Genomic DNA, 22,509 nt, shown 5'->3' with positions numbered 1-22,509 from the left:
GTATTGCTGTGTGTGCTTCAGCGGGAGGTTCATGCTGAGGGAGGAGTTGCCATCGTGGGTGGTGCACCGGGCCCCTGGGCGGCCCCCGCTCTGCTGGGTGCTGGCTGTGTGAGAGTTACTCAGCCTCTCTGTGCCTGCTTTCCTCACCCACGGGGCAGGGTTGACGGGAGTGCCTGCCTTGCGCGATAGTGGTGGGGGGTTTAAATGGGATTATATGTGGGAAGCGCTGAGCGCTCCTTGAACGTTTGTGCTACAATCTAAAAAGATTTACTATGATTCCTGCCTTTTAAATTTAAAAGCAGATGAGGTGAACATTCTATATTTCTCTCAAGCAGACAAATAGAAAATTGCCTTTTTAACCTAAGATTCTTACCAGATTTTTAAGTCAGTTGGTCTTGATAAAAGGAGTTCCTCATCCTTAGAGGGGGGATTCTGCCTTTAGTGGAGCTGGTCTAAAAAAATTCATCACCTAATAGAAAGAAAGGAAAACACTGATTTTTACTGTAAGAAGGAATAAATCTTCTGTCAGGACACGGAGAAGCTCATTTAGTTTTTCCTTGTAAATCAGTTAGGCCGATATTTTGAAATTATTGAGTTACACGTTCTTAGAATACAAGCAAGTCTCTCCCCTTCTTTCTTCTTTCTTTCTTCCCTTCTTTCCTTTTCTTCCTCCCCCCGCCTTCCCTCAGGTGAAGTAAAGCTGCTGCTGTCCTCCGAGACACCCATTGAGGGGAGGAAGATGTCCTTCGTGAATGATCTTACAGTAACTCGGGACGGGAGGAAGATTTATTTTACGGATTCTAGCAGCAAATGGCAAAGACGAGATTATCTGCTGCTGGTGATGGAGGGGACAGATGATGGTCGGTGCGTGTTCCTTCTGGATCTTCTCCTCAGGGAGGCCGTAGACAGGCAGGGTGACTTCGCAGAGCTTACTACATCCAGGAATTGTTGGGGTGTTTCTGAGCATAGTACTCAGCTTTTAAGGGAGGATCTTACTGTCTCCTGGAAACAGGTGGCGGACACAATGAAACAGCGAGATGTTCTCACTTTCTTCTTTGGAGAAATGAAGGTAGAATGGCCAGGCTGTCTGAGGGTGTGGTCTCGCAGCGGGGGGAGACCTCACAGGCGACCTCTGAAGGGGACTCCTGTGAGGCTGCAGCCACGGTGGCCCTCCCTGGTGCTGAACCAGTGCTCAGGTCCGCGAGAGAGCTGACCGTGGGCTTGTCTGGAGGAGGGTGCCTGAGGGCCCAGACCGGGAGCAGGGCTCTAGCCCAGCAGGGGCCCCCAGACACCCCATGTGACCTCCGCTGTTGGCGCCCGCAGCCTGCTGGAGTACGACACCGAGACCAAGGAGGTAAAGGTTTTGCTGGACCACTTGCGGTTTCCCAACGGGGTACAGCTCTCGCCTGCGGAGGACTTTGTCCTGGTGGCGGAATTGACCATGGCGAGGATCAGGAGGTGCGTGAGCTGATGTCAAGTCCACCGAGCTGTGGGCCGGGCGGCTGTGAGGTGTCAGCTGCAGAGCCTGGGACGCAGTGGGTGCCTGTCCTGTGTGATGAGAGAGTCATCTTCCCTCTCCCTTCCTCAGCCTTCTTGCGCGTCATGGGCTGGGAGAGTCTTGATGGAATGCTGGCTGCGATCCCGGCCCTTTTCCCTGCTGGTGGGCCTGGTCCGGCCCTGCTTCCCGCACCTGCTTCTTGTTGGGTGGGCCCAGGGCTCTGAGGGCTTCTTGGAGCAGCCGTGCCATCGTTCGTGATGGACGGGTTTACAGTTGTATCCATTTGGTTATTGGGACCAAGACCAATTTGGTGCTTGGCTAAAATTTTTCCTTCAGTTGGGGGGCTGCCACTCATTGCCTGCTTGGGCGAATTTTTCAGGTTCTACGTGTCTGGCCTGATGAAGGGAGGGGCCGACCTGTTTGTGGAGAACTTGCCTGGATTCCCAGACAACATCCGAGCCAGCAGCTCCGGGGGTTACTGGGTCGGCATGTCGACCATTCGCTCCAATCCTGGGTTTTCCATGTTGGATTTCTTATCTGAGAGACCGTATCTTAAAAGAATGATTTTTAAGGTAACTATGAGAACTATTGATTTCAAAAAACAAAATGAAAATGCATCTAATTATGGTTTTTTTGACCTTTATGGAAGCTCTGAAAATTCTAGTTCTGCTTATAGTATTTGGTGCTTTTAATGACTTCTTTAAAACATATTTTATTCTTTGCCTTGTAACGTAGATGTAAACATCTGAGCCCTCTGAGTTTTTTCTCTTGGTTTCCTTGTCTGGGTATTTTTATCGTCACCCTCCCCGTTGTGACCTGTTGGGGCCTCTAGCCCTGCCTCTTGCTCTCCGCTCTCCCCGAGACCCCGTCCTCAGCAAGCTCAGCTCTTCCTTGAGTGGTTGCAGGTGCCCCTTCCTCCTGCCCCGCTTCCTCCTGCCTCCTCGGAGCCTCATCACCCCCTTCATGGGATTTCGCCCATGTCCTTAGTTGCAAATACTAAACTATTTGAGCCTTAAGGTCCTGGAAGGTGCTGGGCAGCAGTTGCTGAGTCTGTGTGGCACGTAGCCCTGTGTCTGGGCCCTGCCAAGGGCTGTGGGCACCTTCTCAGTGAGGCTGGCCCATGGCCTTCAGTGTTGTTCCAAGTTCAGCAGGTCACTGTTCAGAAATGATGCATCGTCGGCTGCAGAGTTACATCTGTTCGCTGGGGCCTGGAGGGCGCAGAATGGCAGTGTGCAAGGAGAAGTGTCTTGAGGAAGGCCTGACTAGCTGTGGGGCCCTGGGCAGGGGGTGTGGGCTCTCTGCCTCAGTTTCTCCATCTGTCAAGTGGGAAGAATAATAGCACTTCATTAGGTGATGGAAAAATTTAATGAGAATATGCAGATGATGCCCTTCGCTGAGTATAGTGAGTGCTTGAAGCTGGTACCCATCAGAGGATGTGCTCTGTCCGTGGTGATCGCATCTCCCCCCTGGTTGATAGACTGCATCTCTGCACCATCAGAGCAGAGGTGCTTCTTCTGTTGAGTGCTTCTTCTGTTGAGTTCTCTCCATTATCCTCAGCGCCTAGAACAGTGTCTGCATCAGGAGCCAAGACCGTGTGTGAGAAAGGGCCAGCGGGGTGGGCGTGTTCCCGGACATGGGCGTCCTGGGTAGGAGTGGCCCGGCGTCATCATGTGGCTGGGAGATAGATGGTGGGTCTGGGGCAGGTGGGAGGTGGGAGGTGGGAGAGGACCACAGGCCTTGGAGACTTGAAAAGGAGGTTAGATTTTCTTCAGAATGTTGTTGAAGTCTTTGAGGATTTTCTTTTTTTAGTTTTGAGGCAACATCAGACCTAAAAAGCAGCAGGAAGGGAACAGAGGATGTCTTTCCCTCAGCTGTTTGCAGGCAGGTGGCTGACCTGTCGCCCCCGGATGCTCCAAGCGCTGTTCCTATAGCAGGGATGACTCCCTTGGGACAGGATGTCCCGCGGATACGGGTGACCCTCCGGTGCACAGACCCAGCTCAGGCTCGTCAGTGGCCCAGGGGTGTCCTTTGTAATGGGACTGGGCCCAGGATCGGGCTGGCTTAGTCGCCACCTCTCCTTGTCCCCTTCAGCCTGGAGCGGCTCCCAGACCTGACCGTCAGGATCCCAAGTCAGCTCTGCTGCAGAATGTCCCTGCCTCGGGCTGCCTGGTGTTTCTCACGGTCAGGTTCAGGCTGTGCCTCTCCAGTGCCCTCAGTGTGACCTGTCGGGAGGTGCGTGGTGTCCACTTGTCCCTGCAGTGCCCGTCACCTCATCCAGTGGTGGGTGCCGGGTTTCTGCTGTGAAGTTACTCTTTATCATTTGTAATTAATAAGTATTTTGTGGGGATAGTTAGTAAGTGTCATTATGATCTCGGGGTTGATGGTTTCATCAGTGATTATGATCTGTTAACCATCGTTGCTTACTTTGACGCTCACACTGTCCGGCTGTGGCCAGTGGGAGCCCCTTCCGTATGGCCCCTTGACCTTTGCATGTGTCCCAGTCGTTCTTGGAGTAGTTCCTGCTTCCTGGCCCCGCACATTGTTCAGGCTCCTCTTGTTCTTTCCCTGCCCGGCTCTGGGATCAGCCGTTTGTCAGGGAGCCCGGCTTCTCCTAGAGTGGACAGGTGCTAAGTGTGCTTACTGACGGGGGGTCACTGCTCCCAGGCCCTCGTGAGAGAGCTGGGTATGTATGCACACGTGTTCGTGCACAGACCCTCACACCTACATTTATGTGTCTTCATCTGTTTCTTTAAATTGAAAACCGTAAGTAAGGCTGTATCTCTGCTTCCGGTCCCATACCACAGGATTTATGCCAGTTTTCTTACTGTCTGTGTTTGTACTTCCCTTCTCTAAGGTGAGAAACCCGGGTCTCATGCTCCTTCATACCTATGCGATCAGATTCCCCAGTTGTCCCTGTCTGTAGCCATTGTCCCCTGTCACGTGGCCTCAGCTGTCATGTGGCTCGGCTGTCATGTGGCCCCAGCATCACATGGCCCCGGCTAGGGCTCTAGCACCCATGCCAGCCCTTTTCCCTCCTCCCAGCCGTGTGCAGGGGCCTTACCTCTTAAGGGCTCATGGCCTGTGCCAGGTCACCCTGCTGCAGGACACCATCTCCCCTGCTTGGGCCCTGACACCCTGCTTGGAGCCACGGCCCTCTCTCTTCTCCAGCGTGGACTCTGCCTGCTCAGACTGACTCTCTGGTCTGGGCCACCCCTGCACGCATCTACCCTGCTTGGCTCCACAAGCTACTTCTTGACTGAATTGTTCAGGTGTGGGGTGTGCCGGTATTTTAAAAAGGCAGCTGCAGTGCCGTGTGGAAGCGAGCCGGTGGGGAGGTGGGCAGGGTGGGTGGGACGTGCCCAGCAGGTGACAAGAGCCACAGTGCCCGGCCTGCAGGACTCCACGTGGCCCGTGTCACGCTCTCCTCTCACTGTGCTTCCCTTTCAGCTGTTTAGCCAGGAGACGGTGATGAAGTTCGTGCCGCGGTACAGCCTCGTCCTGGAGCTCAGTGACAGCGGGGCCTTCCGGAGGAGCCTGCACGACCCCGATGGGCAGGTGGCTGCTTACGTGAGCGAGGTGCACGAGCACGACGGGCACCTGTACCTGGGCTCCTTTAGGTCCCCTTTCCTCTGCAGACTACGCCTGCAGTCTGCTTAGGCCCGTCGTTGCCCTGTGCGCCACCCCTGGGCCAGGAGGTGCGTGGACACACCCTTCCCACCTGCACCTGCCGGTCCGCAGAGGTGTGGTGCAGCCTCTCGGGTCACTGTTACCTGGACACCTGGACTTGGCCTTGCATCTGCCCTGGGGAAGATGAGTCCCTTGTCTCTTAAAAACCTTCCCAAGTGCAGTGATTCTTTAGGCCCCGGGGACTTGGTGCACTTAACAGGCTTCAGGTGTGGGGATGGAGCTGTGGGTGAGTCGGCTGGCGTCTCGCTTTTGCTGCTGGCTGTGTCCCGCCAGCCTCGATGTCTTTGTTGTTAAATGGGTGATACCTGTCTTTGTGAGAGGGGCTCCGGGAGGGCGCAGAGAGCTCAGAGGAAACTTGTGTGAAGCCTCGGATGGGCTGTGCAGGTGAAGAGGGCACGGCTACGTTCCCCAGAATCAAGTGAGACCCGAGCCTCGGCCCTGGGCGTCCCTCCTGTGGCTCCCACCCTCCTGCTGCACCTGGCCCCTCCCTACCCGGGTACCTGCCAGCGCTCTGCAGGCAAGGACCCGGGTGTGTGTGGAGGAAGAGCACGTTGATTCCAGCAGCTCAGAGGACTCACCGGCTTCTCCATGGACAGCGTGCCGTGTGGATCAGAGGATGGGGAGTGAAGGTGGGCGCTGGGCACCAGGAGTCCTGTTCACACACCTGGTTCCTCACTCCAGACCCAGGTGTGAATAGTGCACGTGCTGGGGTTGCGTCTGCTCTAGTGTTACAAGCCTGACCCTGCTCTGTATCCTGACGGGTGTGTCCACACATGGTCCCGGTTGTGGGGTGATCCATGTGATTATGGTAATTAAATGGACTTTTCTGCTGATTAACCTCTTGATGGTGTTGCCTGGGAAGTTCTTCTGTGCTTTAATCTACTTTAACAGCGAGTAAGGTCTTGTCCTCCGCCTGTCGTAGGGGCGGTTCTGCTGGGGTCATGCTTAGATTTGCTCGGGGCCTCCCCTGTGGCCGCCTGCCTCCCACGCTGACTCAGTCCACGTGACACTCCTCTCCTGTTTCCATTCTGCAAGGTGGGGCTGATGTCTGCTCCTTCCTTTCCTGCGTATTTGTGAGAACACATCAGGGATTGTGTCTCTGGAATTGTCTTTGTAACTTGAAAAGGCAGTATTTTGAGTAGGGGATGACATTGAACGTCAAGGATGGCCGACATCGTGGTGAGACTTGAACCGTTTGTGTCTTGTGCTGGTTCATAGCTCCTTTCCCCTCCCTGCTCTGGGCCATTTTAGGGGAGAGAGTCAGTGTCTGATGGGGGCTCATTCCGAGTTGCCTGCTTGGGGCCAGCTTTACGCATAGCTGTGTACAGCAGAGTCAGACTGGCTGCATGGCCGTGATGTGACCCGTGTCCTGTCAGGTGTTGTAACTTCATAGGAAATGCTTTTTAACAGGCAGCAGTGCACGTGTGTATCGAGTCTGCAGGAATAGTAAGGTGAAACCTGACCATTCTGCCTCGAAAACACAGAACCCAAGCGTGCTGACCCTGAACATTTCTTCTTGGTTGGGAACTGAGGGCTGTGCTCTCAGTGCAGAGAAGCTGGTAGCTTTTCACAGTTTTCAGCAAAGGTGTCTTTTTTTTGTTTTGACTCAGATGTTGATTTTCTGTCTCAAAGTGTCATTTCCTGTATTTTATCTGGTAATTTGCCATGATGAGGTGCAAAATAAACCTCATTAGGCTTAAATATATGATAGGTTTTTGTTGTAAACATGAAACGGATTTACTCTAATGGGAATTACTAACATGATCTTAAAATTAAATTAAGTGATTCATTCACTGTGTGCTGCTTTGTCATCATTACAAAAACTCCATCAGGACTCAGTTGCTGCCTTTTATAGGACAGAGGCCCTGCGTTGAGGTTTTTGTCATCAGCCTTCTCTCTGCCATGTTGAGTTGTCATGTGCACTGACCTCTTTGTGATATAAAGAGACGTGGCCGCATCTCATGGGGGAACCAAGGCTGGGGAGGGACCTGCCTAGGGGCACAGGCGGCTGGGGGCGAGGAGGCAGGGTGGCTGCCCAGTCCAGGGGTCAGGCCTGCGGGTGGCTATGTCCCGGGCACCGAGGTAGGACAGCAGCGGGGCTAAGCCTTGCAGGTGGTCCTCTGGGTGGCTGTGTTCCTCAGGGCCTGGCCTGTCTGCAACCCGGGGAGGGCTGGGCTGCATCTGGAGTGGAGGCCCTGAAGCTGGATCCCAGAGTCTGCACGGCTGGTGAGCAGGGGTGGAGGGCCTGGCGGGGAGGCTCTGGAACACAGAGCAGGGCAGGCCTGTCTGTCGGGAGTTTGACTGGTTTTGGTCAGTTTGAGACCTCAAGTGTTTCTTCTTCTTGGTCATAATTCTGGTACCGTATGTCTTAGAATCCTGTGTCCTTAACTTTACATTTTCCCAGTGACAGTGAATGAGATGAAGGTGCAGCTTCCCACTGTCAGAATCATTCCCTCTTAGAGCAAAGCTGGTAAGTTTTAAGAAACAGGTAGAATTGGGTGGCAGCATGGGACTTCAGGCCACCACTGGTTGACATCCACTCCCTGTGGTAAGTGACGCTGTCACGGGCACGGGGGAGTTGGGGGCAGGGGTGCCATGAGGCTGCTCCCCGTCACACCTCCCTTTCTCACACCATGTTAGGCCTGTGGGGCAGCATCTGGTTGGTCTCACAGTTGTCAGGAGACACTTGGCCTTGTGCTCTGGTGCGTGTTTGAAAGTGAGGACGGAGGGGACCTTAGAGCTTGTGTCCCCTGCATCAGTCACGGGGGCCCCACAGGTGTGTCCTGAAGCGTCTGGCCCTGGTGCTGGACCCCGGTGTGCCTGCCGTCCTGCTGACGGACGGGGTCAAGCAGGGGCTGAACTTGCTTGTGTTCACGAGAGGGCTGCCTTCAGGGGCCTTCAGAGTCTCGAATGAGTCCAGCCTCGCGTGGCACAGTGGCCGCCACTGCCCCTGAATTAGTGGCCGCAGAAATGGAGGCGGCTGTGGAATTATCGTGACTTTAATCGCCGCAGGAGTCAGAGGAACTTCACTTGGGGGTTCGCGTTTGTCACGTTTATGACAGCGAGCTAAGTCGCCGAATTTAATGCACATTTTCTGTTTCCTGTGAATTACCGAGTCGTTCTTTTAAAGGTGACAGCACGTTTGGCGCTGATCCGTAGTTGGACGAGGACGCCCGGGCTCACGGTGCAGGCGTCTGGGTCCCCTGCTCCTGCTTGGCCCAGCCTTGTGCCGCCTCCACTGCGAAGGCCTTCCCGCCTTCCCACCCACGGCGGTGCCCCCGCCCAGCAGGTCCCCCGCCCTGCCTCCCTGTCCGGGCCGAGCCGTGGGATCTGCTCCGTCCCTGCCCACCTACCTGCCCAGGCGCAGCTGCCGAGCCTCAGGCAGCAGAGAACGTGGGGGTGGGATGCGCAGAGGACAGCGCAGCTGGAGGTGGGGGGCCTTGGGGCTTTGGTCTTCAGTACGGTTCAGTGGCGAGGCCCCCCAGGGCTTTGTGGAGGGAAGGGGGCCTCCTGACTTCCCCGTTCTCCCCTTAGCAGGTCAAGCAGCAGGCCTTGCTTCAAGGTGATCAGTTCTTTATTCAGGTTTATTCCTAACTATTCACCCAAGACATCACTGATGCCTGGTCCCTGCCCAGTGCAGGGACAGTTATTCAGATGGAAAGATGGCCCTCTGGGCTTTCCTCGAGGGCCTGGGATCTCAGGGCAGTGAGGTGGGAGGGCCCCTCGGGGTCGAGAACCCGTGTAATCCCCACTGGAGGACTCGCCCTGTCTGTGCAGACCCTGAATCTAGGTGCACAGCGTCGGGGAGACTAGTTAAGTTTGGAGGAGGCTTGATGTGTTCAATGCAGCCGTCTGCCATTCTGCTCTCAGGAGATGGTTTCCCAGGGCCTGCGACAGCAGGGATGGAGCTGGGAGGCGGGAGTCAGTGACAGCGGAGGACGGGCACCTTGAAGCTCTGGAGCCAGGGGATGACCCAGACTTCAGAGTAGCAGCTCAGAGTCTGAAACGAGGGTGACCTGAGAGTCCCCCCTTCACGGAGGCTTCCCACCCCGCCAGGGTAACCTCACCCGCCGCAGAGGTGGGTTCCCAGTGCCACTGCCTCAGGCATGTGTGTGTGTGTGTGTGTTTGTACACGTGTGTGCTTGTGTGCTCACGTGTCTGTGTGTGCGCCCACGCATGTGCATGTGTGTTTTCTTTACTGAAGAATTCACTCCCTGCCCTGACTTTATTTTGAAAAACTTCAAACCTACAGAAAAGTTGAAAGAATAATTCAAAAATATATACTCAACACATGTATTTACAGATTACCAGATTTTGCCACATCTGCTCTCCCCGTGTGTGTATATAAAATTTCTCAATTATGTACAAGTTTTCTTTTGCTCTCCTCCCACCCCCAAATCTGCAGTGTTTACTCCCTGGAGGTGTGCCTGTGGGAGCGAGGAGGGGTGTCGTTTGGGAAGTCCTGGGGGGCTGCCTCTCGCTCTCCCGTGTCGGGGGTGGACGTGGGCGCTGCTCAGGGGTGGGGTCAGAACCTCGCAGGTAGAGCAGTGCCGAGGGTGATTTCCGAGGCTGCGGAGCTGGCTGGGGGGTGGCGAGCGGTGGGGAGGCCAGAGCCCTCTTACCTGCTTCAGGGTGCGGTTGGTCTGGAAGCTGCAGTCGTCCAGGCTCGAGTGCCTGGTCTTCTTGCAGCTGGTTCTGCTGATGTCCAGGTCCAGCATGAACTTCAGGCCCTTCACTATCTGAGGGGATAGAGGGCGGGCCTGGGTCACTGGGTCTAGGACATGGTGAGAGATGGGGTGAGCTGGGGGCCCACTTCCCTCCCCCCAGGCTTGGGCATGCACTCCTGCAGACGGTGGAGGCTGAAGACCCCAGTCCCCGGGTCTGGGCCCCTGGAGTCCTGACATTGGCTACTTATACCCATGCAGACCACCCTCCATGATAGGGACAGCATCCCACCCTGAGAGTTTGCGGTTACCAAAGAGAAGAGACATAATAGAGTCACCCCCCCCCCCCAGTCCTGTACCCAGGGGTGACCATTATCGTGAGTCAGCCTGTGGGGTGGTGTCGGGCAGCACACATCCTCGGGGCTGTGGGTTTCTCTCCCCAAGGCCAGCTCCCCGGTCAGTGACTGCGAAGCTTGCTGACTGGCTGCACCGGGCCCCTGCTTTTCGAGAGTGGCTGCGTCCTGTCACTGACTGTGTCCTGTACCCTCATTAACCTGTGTTCTCGGGACCCAGGACGAGCCAGGCCTGGCTGCCTCGTGGTGTCCCCGTGGGAGGGGGAGCACTAGGCTGCTCGTATGGGGCCGCTGAGAAGCGTGGGGACCTCGCAGGGTGTGACACTTCTGCAGGGACGGGGCAGTGGTTGGGGGACGTGGCTGCAAGTGCTTTGGGGTCGTGGAGCAGTGGCCTGCGGGCAGCCCGGCAGGCAGGCAGCCCTGAAGGTGGGCGGTGGGGCAGCTTGTGGCCCCTGGTAGCCGCCCTCGCCCGCCCTCCTCCCTGTGTGCTGTCCGGGAAGAGCCTGGTGCAGTGAGAGGCGGCGCCGGCCTCGGTGCCTGACTCTGGTGGCCCAGGTCCGGTTCTGGCCGCCTTGGGCAGTCCTGAGCCCAGACCCCACCTGGACGAGGGCTCTGCTGATGTGTGACTCCCGGAACAGGAAGGCGTCGTTGCTGCAGTTGTTGAAGCTCTCAGCGCTGTGTCTGGCTGCCTTGAGGACGTCCGGGTCGTTGGTCTTGATAGTCTTGGGAAATCCTGGCTTCACACCTGAGTTTAGGATCTTGGAACAAAAATCTGGATGAGAAGCAGAACCAGACAAGAACGTTAACTGGGGGGGGGGGGGGGGGGGGTCCTTGGTCCAGGGATCATGCCTCCCGCCTCTGCTCCCAGTGTGGTGCCCGGCCCACCCGGCCTGTTCTCCCCTCGCACGGCCGTGTACCCTGCCGGCCCGTCCATGTCTCACCCCCCGGTGCATCTGCCCTCCATCCCCGTGGTCGCCCCATCCTCAGCCAAGGGCCAGTGCGGTGGGCGGCGCAGAGGTGGGTAAGATGTGGTCCCGTCCTGTCCCTGCCCGCATGTGTCCCTGGGTTCTGTCCTTTCAGAACCCAGGTTGTTTCCAACAGTTACGGGAGCCTGGACACCCCTGCCCACCCTCAGGCCTGGAGCCTCTGTCAGGATGAGCCCTGGTGTTCCGAGAAGTCGGCCCTGGCCTATGAGGCCGCCCTCTGGCTTCGACCCCTCCGCTTGTCCCCAGCAAGTGGCCGAGGGGAAGTGCTCGAAGGCCGTCCTCCGCCCCCAGGACTCTCGACCGAATCCGCCCAGCTGCCAGGTCCCCGCGGCACCCGTGTGTTGCCTCCTTTGGGGTGTTTGGGCAGCAGGTGGGTGGTGGCTTTTCTAGTTGGTGGCTCAGGGGTGACTTGATTTCAAATTTATGTTTCTCAGTTTTGCTGCAGTGGTCACGGACTACTTTTATATTAAAATCTAAACTGAGGGGAGGGAGAATGGGAAGAGGGTTTAGGGTTGTAGATTACTTCTCTTTTCTAAGAATTCCCCAGATTTTCCTGAAATCATCTTGTGCCAGAAGTGACTCGGAGCTGACCCACCCCCTGGGGCCAGCTCAGCTGTTTTCTTTCACTGAGTCACGTGGAGAGTGGGGTCCGCGCCTCGTGCACGGCCTGCTTCGGGGATCAGCTGCGTCCTGGCCAGTGTGGAGGGTCCACTGCCCTGCACTGCCCTGGAAGGTCACTCTGCCTCCCTTGGCCGTGACCTTGGGGAGCACCTGTGGTGCATTCAGTGGGGGTGGGGTCAGCACGTGGTGGACCCGCTGGAGCCACAGGAAGTAGAGACTCGTGGACGAGCTTCTGGGTGTTGCATGTAGAAAGGAGGGGTCAGTGCTGCCCGGGTCCCCTCCTCACGGGGTACTCGCTGGGACTGCAGACCCAGGGTGCTGGGTGTGGACCCCGCTGTATTGAGGACACACGGTTCCCTGGTTGTGAAGAAGTCTCGACTCATGGGAGGAAAACAGTGGTGTGAGGTTGGCAGTGCTTGGGGGTTTTGTTCCTCAGGGGCTGGACGGGGGTGTCCCACTGGAGACAGGGCCCCCCAGCTGAGGACCTTCACCTCAGCTGGGGGTTGGGGTCAGGGTCAGTGGCCTTGCTGGGCCGGGACCCAGGCACCTGGCAGGACGGCCCGTGTGCAGCTATGTGTCCAGGAGCCTCGGCCAGGGTCAGTCCAGAACGCTGGGACCTCTTCTGGGGGCCGGCCTGTACGTGGGTCACAGCAGAGGGTGAGACATGGTGGATGCCAGCTCAGCTCAACTCAGTGGGGAGGTCTTGCCAGGGTGTCAGTGAGCCCTTCAGCCCAGAGCGAGGTTTTCGGAGGAGGCTGGTTCCACCGTCCGCCGCCTGAGGTCTGCACAGAGCCCTCCTTAGAACTGGACATCTTCTGTGGCAGTGGGCACACGAGACCCCCACCGGGTGCGAGAACCAGGACGGCCAGAGCCGGCCCTATGCGGCCTCGCTGAGGGGTCTCCTCTCCAGTTGGGTGGAGCGGTGGAGGGGGCTCTGGCAGTGGGCAGAGGAGGTGTGGGTCTGGTCTGGGTAGAATCTGCAGAGGGCCCATGATCCTGGGGGTGAGCCGCTGGCGCTCATGACAGCCTGTTTGTAAGGGGGGCTGGCACTGCCCACCCAAGCGGGACCCCTCCTGGCAGGTGGGCCCCAGCTGGGTCCCTGGGTCGAGATGGAGCTCTGGATGGCTCTGTGAGGCCCCCTCAGCTGGGAGGCCTGCTCCACCCCCATGAGAGCTTCCCAGCAGGTGAGGTTGTCGCTCTTCCCCCACGAAGCTTTTGTCCCCAACGTCTCTGAGAGTCTCCTTTGCCATAATCCGGCCCTCACATGACGTCCCCAAAGACTGGGCTGGGCCGTGGCTGAGGTCTCTGGACGCGGCAGCTGGGTTGGTCGGCTGGCTGGGCCCTGAGCCGTGGCTCTGACTCTGGTGCTTTGAGGGCTGCTGGCCTGCTGTTGACGACAGGAAGTCCAGTGTGTTTTTCTGTTTTGAAAACTGTTTAATTTCTGCTTGTCAGCATAGTCTGAACAGCAGACGGGAAGGACCACCTGGTGGACGGTCCAGTCGCCCATGTGTTTGTGGGTCTATATCCACGGCTATTTTTTCTTTGTACAAATTACATATATTGCTTTTTCTGATTATAAGCTTACTTGTTTGGTAGGAAACTTGAAAAACACAGAAAAGTACAACAGAAACATTAGAGCTCACTCTCAGTGTTGCAAAGGTAACCACTGCTACCTGTTTTTTAAATAAAGTATACTACATTTGATTTCGCTTGAACTTAACATGATTATAATAATGAAGTGAAACTAGGTGAGGCCAAACCTCTGATGATGTCTCTGCCAAACGTGTGATGTCAGTTCCTAAGCAATTTTGGTAAAGTTACAAAGAGGTTGTAGGAAACTTGAAGTTGGCTTATTTTTAACTACATTTCCTGAAATATAGGCTTCAGTTAAGTGAGGTTTCATCAGCAGAGTTATCTAAACAAACAGTAAAACCCCATTTTTAATTTTAAAAAGTTGAAAAGTCAAACCTATTTTCAGAGCGATTCTTCAGAACGTCCACAGGGCAAGGTTGGTGCAGAATAAGCCCACAGAGGGGCTCTCCTTCTGGAAGAAGACAGGCAGCCGGGGGCCCTGGGCCCCAGCCAGCTAGCCCCCTCCCACCACCGCCAAGGGGTCCCCCCCCGGGCTGGCCGTGGTCCCATCTACAGGGAGGAAACAGGCCTCGAAGGAGTGCAGGGCGGGTTAAACCTAGGTGTGAAAGCTGTGCTCTTTTTCTCTCAAGAAGTATTTCTCAGTAGGTGCTGTGGGCAACTCCAGGTTGGGGGCAGGACAGTGATCTGGCAGAAGGGGCTCAAAGAGGGAGCTGGGGGTGGGGACCAGTTAGGAGGCGTGGAGATGGGCCAGGGGAGCAGAGAGCAGAGCACGAGGCAGACCTGACTGCCCTTAGCTTCAGGCTGGGTGCAGGGGCCACAGGGGGGGATCGTGAGTCACTCTGGTGGCAGGTGGTGGCCTGGTGACGTGGACTGAAAGGACAACCAGAAGGAGAGGTTGTGAGGAGGAACAAACACTCTTCATCACACACGCTGGGGTGGGGGAGGGCCGGGCGGCACAGAGAAGTGAGGTTTCCAAATAAGCCGGACTCCCTCCCCCATCCCCTGCCAGGCAGGGCATGGAGGCTTAGGCCCAGAAAGGCACTGGGAAGAGGGAGGTGGGCAGACCCCTTGGTGAGGGGCGGGCTGAGTCAGGAAGGAGAGAAGAGGGCCCCTTACTGCTCTTGGGAGAGAAGTAGCTCTTCAGCTGGTCTTGAAAAAAACGACTCAAGACGGCAAGAGATTGGGCAAGAGATGGGGGGCCGGAGACTTGGGAAGATTAGGGTGACAAAAGCGCTGTGCTGGGTACTGACCGGGGGCTCCAGCCGCCCCCGGATGCACAGTTGTAAGAGCACCGGGTGAGCGCAGTGTGCAGGGGTGCGAGGCTTGGAGGGAGGACGGCAGAGGCCCAGCTTTCCTGGGGCCAGAGCAGACTCCCAGGGCAGAAATGCGAGCGCCTGTCGTCTCAGACCTGGGCGGTGGAGCTGGCCCTGGAACTGAGAGCGTGGGCAGGAACCAGTGCGGGACCTGCCCCTGGCAGATCCTTCCCACCTGCCCTGGCACAGCTGGGACCTGCTCCAGGAGCCAGCACGGCTGGGGATCCTGCAGGCCCCTGGGCTGCTCAGGCTGCACCAGTGGACTCCCGGCCACCTGTTTCTGTGAAGTCACCCCAGGCCCCTTCGACACCCCCTGATTCAACCTGATACAAGGGAGTCAAGGAGTCTCTCCTCATGTGATCAGAATGGGAAGCAAAACGTCAAGGAAACATTCTGATGTTTCTTGCTGAAAAGTAACTTTCCATCTAAATCACAAGTGATTCCTACTCCAGCTCCTGTCCTGTCCTGTCCCTACACCCCCTTCTTCAGAACTAACACTGGCCCCACTGATTTCGGTGGCCAGGCTCTGCGCTTGCCCTCACCAGTTGGGGCACTCAGTTCCCTCCACCAGTGTGTGGGCACTTCACAAACATCGAGGGGCTCAAGGCAGATCCACAGTTGAGCAGGTGGGGCTGGAGCTTGGGGGACATGGTCAGCAGCCCTTTGGGTTGCGGCAACAGTTAACTGTTTCTGTGCAGGTTAAAGAGGATGGAGTCTGCCCTCCAATTACCACCAAACATGCAGCAAATGTCCCAGGAGAGGACAGTAACTTCCTGACAAAGAACAGCTGGTAAAATGAGTCAGCAGCAAATGTTTTTGGTAAACATCCCTCAACTTGCTTTTCTGAAAAATGAAGCCGTGGGATGATGTCCTGTAGGAGGCGCTGGAGCCTGGGACGCTGGCTGTGATTCCAGGGGTGCTGGGCCCTTTGGAGAGTCCAGTGCCTCAGGCCGCGCAGCCCCTCCCTCCCTGGTGTGGAAGGGAGAGGGGGCTGCTCAGGCAGCTGAGGCTCCCCACCCCTTCCTGTTTCAGGAGTGTCCTGTGTGTGGCTGGGAGGTGGGGAGACCCTAGAAGGGAGCCAGGGTGCCCAGGAGCCAAACACTGAGGCCACCACTGGAGGCTGCCCCACCGTGTCCCTGCTGGTCTCCTCGTGGTGGCTGCTTCCCTGCCAGCATCACGGGGCCCTTGTCATGTCACGGGCGGGGTCCTGGAGGGCTGTGCCCAGAGAGCGGGGTGCTGGTGTCCACTGCCCACCTGGAGGTTCACTCCGAGCCTCGCCCCCTCACGTGACACCAGAACTCAGTGTGCTGGTGGTTGCCCTTAATTCCGTGGGGCCACACCCACCCGGCTGTGCTCTGGGGGCTCTGACTAATGAGTAGCCCCGTTGTTTTGAGAGCATAGGTGTCCCCCGGCACAAACAAGATGCTGGTTAGCCCCCGCCTTAATCCACTGGGACATGCCCAGAGTGAGTCCCAAGTCTGCCTCAAAGGCTGCTCGGCCTTCCTGAGCCTCCGTGTCCCCATCTGTATAATGGGGTGATGATGGCGCCAACCCCACAGGGTTGTGGTGGGGATACAGGAGACCATCCGCAGGAAGATCTTGTCGATAAAGGACATGCCATGGTGTCATGATTATCAAATATGGGAAATGGCTGCAGTGGCGCTCTGAGGGCAAATGGGTGTCCCCACTGGAAAAAAGAAACCTCAAAACGCAGAGGGTGGGTCACTGGCCCTCATGCCGAGATGCAGCAGTTCCCCCCCACCCCCCACCCTGGGATGCAGGCCGGCGTGGGCCTCCCTTGTGGTGGGTGGTCTCCGGGTCCTGCCACTGGTGACGATGGCTGCTGGACCCCAGACCCTGCCAGGCGGCCTGTGATGGGAAGATGGGCCCCTGTGAGCCCGACTGGGAGGGCTTCCCAGGAGAGATGAGAGTCAGGTTGAAAAAGGGCTTCCATTTTCAACTGAAGGAATAGTGGCTGAAGAAATCCATGTAGCAATTTCCTAGGTTCTGAAGGGCTTGGGGAGGGAGGCTGCCGGGGTCAGGTCAGCGTAGTTGAGCGCCAGGGGCGGGGAGAAGCCAGGTACCCAAGTGGCGACACTTGGGGCCCCTGTCCTCCCACCACGGAAGGCTCTAGGATCTGTTCTTAGAGGAAGGCCGTGGGGCTGAGGGGCGGACTCGGGTCTGGGGCCGAGCTGTCTCTTCTCGACCCCCAGACAGGGGCCTCCAAGCCACTCACTCGAGCCCGAGGCCCTCGCTGGGGCCGTCACCTCTCACCTGGAGGCAGCAGAAAGGATCTGTGTGGCGTAGGGGCTGCGGCCAGCAGAGGCTCAGGAGCAGGGGTGCGGGTGGGCAGCTGCCCCCCACCCCAGGCCCGGGGCATTGCCTTCCGTGGGCCACCGCAGCCAGGCGCCTCCAGGGCCTGAGGGGTGCAGTGGTTTACCCATTTCATGGACAGTGAGACTGAGGTTCAGAGAGGCTCCAGGTCCCAAGGCCTCTGCATGTGGCTTGGACTCTGGACCCTCCTCCATCTGGGCTGTGGGGCTGAGAGCAGGCCTGATGGGGGAGGGCCAGGCCAGCCAGAGGGCTGTGTCAAGGGCAGGCAGTCTTCCACTTCCCGAGGGGGCAGGTGCGGGACTGGGTTGGAGAGGGTTTGGTCCAGCACCAAACCCCAGCAGAGGGGAGGCAGTCCTGCCAAGGGAAGGCGGCCAGCGTCCAGCACCTCCTGGGCCAGGATTCCCCACACAATCCTGCTCTGCCCCGCTTGTTAGGGGAGGGAATGAGGCCGGCAGAAGCAGCTTAGGAAAGCGGGACAGAGGGCACGAACGTTACATCCCAGTGCGGTGGAGATGGCAGGCCCCTCACTCAGGCTTTCTGAGGGAGTCACTTCCCTGGCCTGAACGTCCAGCCACTTCCCTGGCGTGGCCTCCTCGGTTGGGCACTAAGGGGGCCCAGGAGGACAGACAGCTCCCGGAGGAGAGGACCTGTGAGGCTTCATGGTGTGAGCTAAGACCGCGGCTGGGGGAGGGGACAGAGGCAGGATGTCCCGTCCTCATGGTACGTGAGATGGTCCTGAGGTGTCACCCACTTCCGAGGCTGTGACCTCCAGGGACTGAGAGGCTCAGGCTGTCCCCTGGGCACCTGCCTGGGCACCCCAGACCTGGTCACCCGTGGCCAGGCTCCAGACCTCTTCAAAGAGGGAGGAGGGCAAAGACCAGTCGCTACCTGGGGGCTGTATCCTCCACCTCCCGCTGGTCACTTCAGCCCCGGCTACCAGCTTCCTCGTGCGCATGGGGCAGGTGCTCACGGGCTGTGTTACTGGGCAAGTCGCCTAACCTCTCTGTGCCTCATTTCCTGGCCTACAGGTGGCGGCTCCCCTCGCCCTCCCCCCAGCTCTGGCCTGGCTGGAAGGATGAAGACTTAGGTTCCCCCGAGCCAAGTCACAGGGCAGCAGCAGAGGCAGGAAGCGTGCACCATCAAATAGAAACGGCCTGACTGCTGCCCTGTGCGCTGTCTCCGTGGAGGGGCCGTGGCGGGCCTCCCTTGGCTACTTGCAGACCCCTGGAGCGGTGGGGGACAGAAGGCACGTCCCCGGTCCCCAGACCCCCCCAGTCCCCCTCTGCCGAAGCTTGCTCCCCACAAAGGCAGCTGCTGTGAGGTCCCCTGGAACGTGCCTTGGGAACGGGGTTGGGGGTCAAGCTCACGGCGCCTGGACGGTGGGGAGGTCCCCTCTTACCTTGCGAAGGGTCCCCCGTGGCACCCAGGACGAGGCCACAGACGACCAGCAGTACGCCGGCAGGATGCATGGCTGCACGCAGGGCTGTGCTGAGCAGGGGCGCCGGCAGCGAGGTGCTGGGGGAGCCCCGCCCCGCGAACCGCCTGCCTGGGGTGCGGGTGGTGGTTTCTTGCTATTCATCTCCACATCTAGCAGCTACAAGCTCAACCGCTTCCTTTCTAAAAGTTTCCAAACAGCGATTATTTGCAGGGGAGGGAAGAGGTGATAGCTGTGAGCAAAACTTTTGCGATTTTCTACCCTTGAAACGCACAGAAGAGACATTGCAGCAGAAAAATGAGCAGAGATTTTCAGAAGCACACGCACTTGGGGTTCCTTCTCCAAAGGGTACGCTCCTCAGGCCTAGATTCTGGGGTCTGACTGGCCCCCTGCAGGAGACTGTCCTCCTGCTGGCATGAATTAGGTGACTTTCCCTGGGAAGTAGCAGGAAAACAGGGTGCAGACTGCAGTTCAGAGGATGAACTTCGCCAGGCCTGGAACCGGGTGAGGAACAGCGTTTGCTGAAGAGTGATGGATTCTTGAACCTTTTTGGCTCAGAGCTGGCAAAGGAGAGGAACAGTGTCTGGGCTAGAGGTCCCGGCGCTCTGCTCAACCTCTAGACCAGGCCCACGGTTAGGAGTGGGAGCTCTGGAGCCAAGAGGCTTGAGGCTCTACCTCTGAACACCTGGCTCACCTTGGGCGGGGGTCTCCAAGCCTCAGTTCCTCAGGTTATGCTGAGGATTTGGGGATGTCGTGAATGTAAACGGCCACTGTGCCTGCGCCCTCCACCAGGCATGGCAAGGAGTTGGGCTTCCCCTGTGCTCACGGCTTGACCCTGCAGTACCTCGGGAGCCGGCGGTCACTCCTGCATGTCCTCAGTGCGGTGGCTCATTCCCACTTTCAGAAGTTCCGGGGGTTGGGGAGCTCAGAGTGGTTACGGGACCTGCCTGTCACTGCACTGTCTCTGGCCCTCGGCCCTGTTGTCCGTGAATGTGGGTGATGGTGCACCTCACCGTCCAGGCCTGGGGGCGAGCAGAGGCCCAGAGAGGAGGAAGGAACTGGGGTTAGAGCAGCGTTACGGGCCCCCGGGGAAGTGTGCATGTGTGCGCTGTGTACATGTGTCATGTGTATGCGTGTGCATCCAGTCTTTACATGTGTCTGAATGTGAACATGTGGAAGTGTGTTTTTCTGAGTGTGAATGAAAGGTGTGTATGTGCTTACACGCAGATGTGTATAAGTCTGTGTGTGTTTTGTATATATGTTGTGATGTTGATTTTATGTGTCCACTGGGCCACTGAGGGCCCGGACACTTGGTCAAACATGATCCCATGTGTGTCCACGAGGAGTGTTTCTGGAGGAGATCAGTGCTGGAGCCAGTAAACTTACTAAGGCACCCGGCCCTCCTGCGTGGTGGGCCTTGTCCATTCAGTCGAAGGCCTGAATAGAACTAAGCCCAGGAACTAAGAATCCTCTCTGCCTGCCTATCTTCCAGCTGGGACATCGGTCTTCTCCAGCCTTCAGACTCAGACTCAGACTGTCCTAGGTCTGGACTTCTCAGCCTCCTTAATCCCATGAGCCAATTCCTTGTGATAAATGTCTTCATACATACACACACCCTACTGCCTTTGTTTTTCTGGAGACCACTGACCCATACATTTGTGCAGGTGTCTGTGCCTGTATGTATCTGTGTGTGAGAGTGTACATTGCTTTCGAGTCTGTGTGTTCATATGTGTCTGTGTCTCTGTGTCTCTGTGCATGTGTGTGACTGTAGGTGTGTACGTGCACTATTTCTGCCTCATCCTCGGCCTGCTGAGGGTTGTGGGCTCTGCACTGAGCCCCACTCATTCATTGGCGGGTCTGTTCATCACTCACCCTTCCTGCCACCCCTTCCTGCTTGAAATGTGGTCCCCTGCCCAGTGCCCAGTCAGCACTCCCTGGGCCCTTGATGGAAATGCAGCTTCTCAGGCTCTGCCCGTGATCAGGCTCTATGAGTGGGGCCCAGGAATCTGTTTTCACAACCCCCCCAGGAGACTTTTTCTTTTGGCCTCCACGCTGTGCCCCCTGCTGGTTGGCTGGAGCCGTCCAGTTCTCAGGCTGTTCTCCCCCCACCCCTGCCCGCCCCCCGAGGAGCGAACCGGACACCTGAGCCGTCCTGCTGCTTCCAGGTCCCGAGCTTCCTGCCTCGTGCAGCCCGTCTTGGCCACAGCCGGGCTCAGGGAGCCTGGGGCTCCGCCAGAAGTGTTGCTGCATTCGTTCTGATGACAGCCGCGGTGTTGGTGAGAGGGCATGTTCCAGCACTTGCTGTGTGCCGGGCACTTTTCTCAAATCCCCACACCATTTGACAGTTGAGGAAACTGAGGCACAAGGGGGTGAGAAGTTGCGGGAAGTTCTGCAGAGTTGGGGCCCAGGCCCAGCGCTGTGGTCCCGGCCGCTGCCCTGCACTCCTTGCCCCCCGTCCCCCCTGCCCCCAGCCTGGGGCCCCAAGCCTGGGGCTGTCTGTGCCGGCCACGCTGGCACCGGCCAGCCTGCAGATGCCAGCTTGGCCATGGGGGTCCCCGATGGTGGCCCGAGTGAGCCGACATCCTGTCCAGCACGACTGTTGGCAAAAGCATCAGCGAGCCCTGCAGAGCAGGAGTGTGGGAGGCCTTGGAAGGAGCCTAGGGTTGTGTGTGTGTGTGTGTGTGTGACTTTTGTGCACCCAAACAATGTACAGAAGAAGCACAAAAAAACTGGTTGTCCCAGGAGAGGATTGCCCGATGGGCTTCTGAGACCTTAACGTCCTGCGTGTACTTTATTTTCTAAAGTCCACGGTGGTTGTCTGAGTGGAGGGGTAGGAATGTGCTTTTTTGGTCTGCGAAGAGCTGCTAGGTGGCGAGCAGACTTTGTCCACACGGTGGCGCCGTGATCCAAGAAACGAGCAGGTCTCGCCCGGCGTTTCCCACGCTGGGGGCTGGGGGCTTCCTCCTCTGCTCTGGGAACCCCCCTGCTTCTGTCGCTACATCTGCTGTACTGGTGATGGATTTCAGCAGTCCTGGGCCCTCTCTGGGGAAATACAGTTCTCAGTGGGGTGGGAGGGACCCTGCAAATCTTCGGCCTGGGGGCTCTTCACTCTCCCCAGGCTGGGCCTCCTCCTGGGGGATCTTGGTGCTTGTGCGGGTGGGGTTCCTGCACCCAGTGCCGCCTGCAACCATCCGTCATGATCACACATTCTGCACGTGGGGGGCTGCATGTGTCGGCATGTCCATCTCCATGGGGTCTGGGGCATCCCTGGGAAGAGCCACAGGCTGGGCCTGGAATCACCCTAAGATGCTGGTGCCGCGTCTGGACTTGGTCTCAGCGGGGCTGTTGGTGTAGTGGCCCCTGGAGTGGCAGGTGACAAACCCCTGGATCAAACCTACCCTGAAGCTCATGTGCTGCTAGATTTTCCAGTTATGAGTTCCCATCCAGTCTCTTGCTGCTTAAGACCATTCTAGTTGGATTTTCTAGGTTTGTTTTCCTTTCCCTCAGCATAAAAGGCCCCAACTGACAGATGGGAAACAAGTTTGTGGCTGGGTCGGTATCAGGGGTATGTGCTTGCCAGTTGGGAGGCTGAAGAAGTTGGTAATGCTATTGACCAGGAGAACTGAGAACCTTTCCGGTGGTGACGGGAGCCTGGATCCACAGGTGGAGCTGAACTCACGTGCCACAGGCACAGTGGGGCTTGGTTCCTAGATACTGCACACAACCTGCCTTACCTGTCTCAGTGCTGTGGCTTCTGCCCAGAGGTCACGTAAAGGCCTGGCCTGGCTTCTGACACCCGTTACCTAAGGTTGCCAGTTAAAATACAGGGCACCCTGTAAACTTGAATTTCAGAGAAACAACAAATAAATTTTTAGTATAAGTATATCCTAAATATCGCATGGGATGTACTTATACTGAAATCATTCATTCTATAAAGTCCAAATTTTGTGTATTTTTATGTGCTAAACCTGGCAGCCCAACCCTTGCTTGGTCTGGTGACCTGGCTGGAAGGACAGAGTTGCCAG

At 57.4% G+C, this 22,509-nt stretch overlaps 2 protein-coding genes across 10 annotated transcripts in view; one reads left to right on the top strand and one right to left on the bottom strand.

Moving 5' to 3' along the window:
• APMAP (adipocyte plasma membrane associated protein) overlaps positions 1-22,509 on the top strand; it is a 95,661-nt gene that overhangs the window by 22,067 nt on the left and 51,085 nt on the right. For 7 of the 9 annotated variants that reach the window (XM_067707413.1, XM_067707406.1, XM_067707412.1 and 4 more), the window contains exons 6-9: positions 690-864; positions 1,324-1,458; positions 1,878-2,070; positions 4,946-5,074. In XM_067707413.1, coding sequence (XP_067563514.1) covers positions 690-864; positions 1,324-1,458; positions 1,878-2,070; positions 4,946-5,074 — 632 coding nt within the window. Of the gene's footprint in view, positions 1-689; positions 865-1,323; positions 1,459-1,877; positions 2,071-4,945; positions 6,023-22,509 lie in introns of those variants that run through there. The other 2 variants (XM_067707409.1, XM_067707408.1) reach the window with 2 other exon arrangements.
• On the bottom strand, positions 8,742-18,603 carry CST7 (cystatin F). Its single transcript, XM_067707415.1, has 4 exons — positions 18,449-18,603; positions 10,802-10,974; positions 9,808-9,924; positions 8,742-9,185 (listed from the first exon to the last, which is right to left on the bottom strand). Exons 1-4 carry the CDS (start codon positions 18,516-18,518, stop codon positions 9,108-9,110), a joined length of 438 nt encoding a protein of 145 aa, XP_067563516.1. The 5' UTR covers positions 18,519-18,603; the 3' UTR covers positions 8,742-9,107.

The sequence above is a fragment of the Pseudorca crassidens genome, chromosome 15 (genome assembly GCF_039906515.1).
Source record: "Pseudorca crassidens isolate mPseCra1 chromosome 15, mPseCra1.hap1, whole genome shotgun sequence".
Classification (NCBI taxonomy): domain Eukaryota; kingdom Metazoa; phylum Chordata; class Mammalia; order Artiodactyla; family Delphinidae; genus Pseudorca; species Pseudorca crassidens.
This window is presented reverse-complemented; position numbering and strand designations above follow the sequence as displayed.

Coding starts and splice junctions, on each gene's coding strand:
- CST7 (XM_067707415.1), bottom strand. CDS start 18,518: ATGCATCCTGCCGGCGTACTGCTGGTCGTCTGTGGCCTCGTCCTGGGT. Junction 9,925..10,801: donor TCAGCAGAGCCCTCGTCCAG/GTGGGGTCTGGG, acceptor CTATCCCCTCAG/ATAGTGAAGGGCCTGAAGTT. Junction 9,186..9,807: donor CCAACCGCACCCTGAAGCAG/GTAAGAGGGCTC, acceptor CCCTCGTTTCAG/ACTCTGAGCTGCTACTCTGA.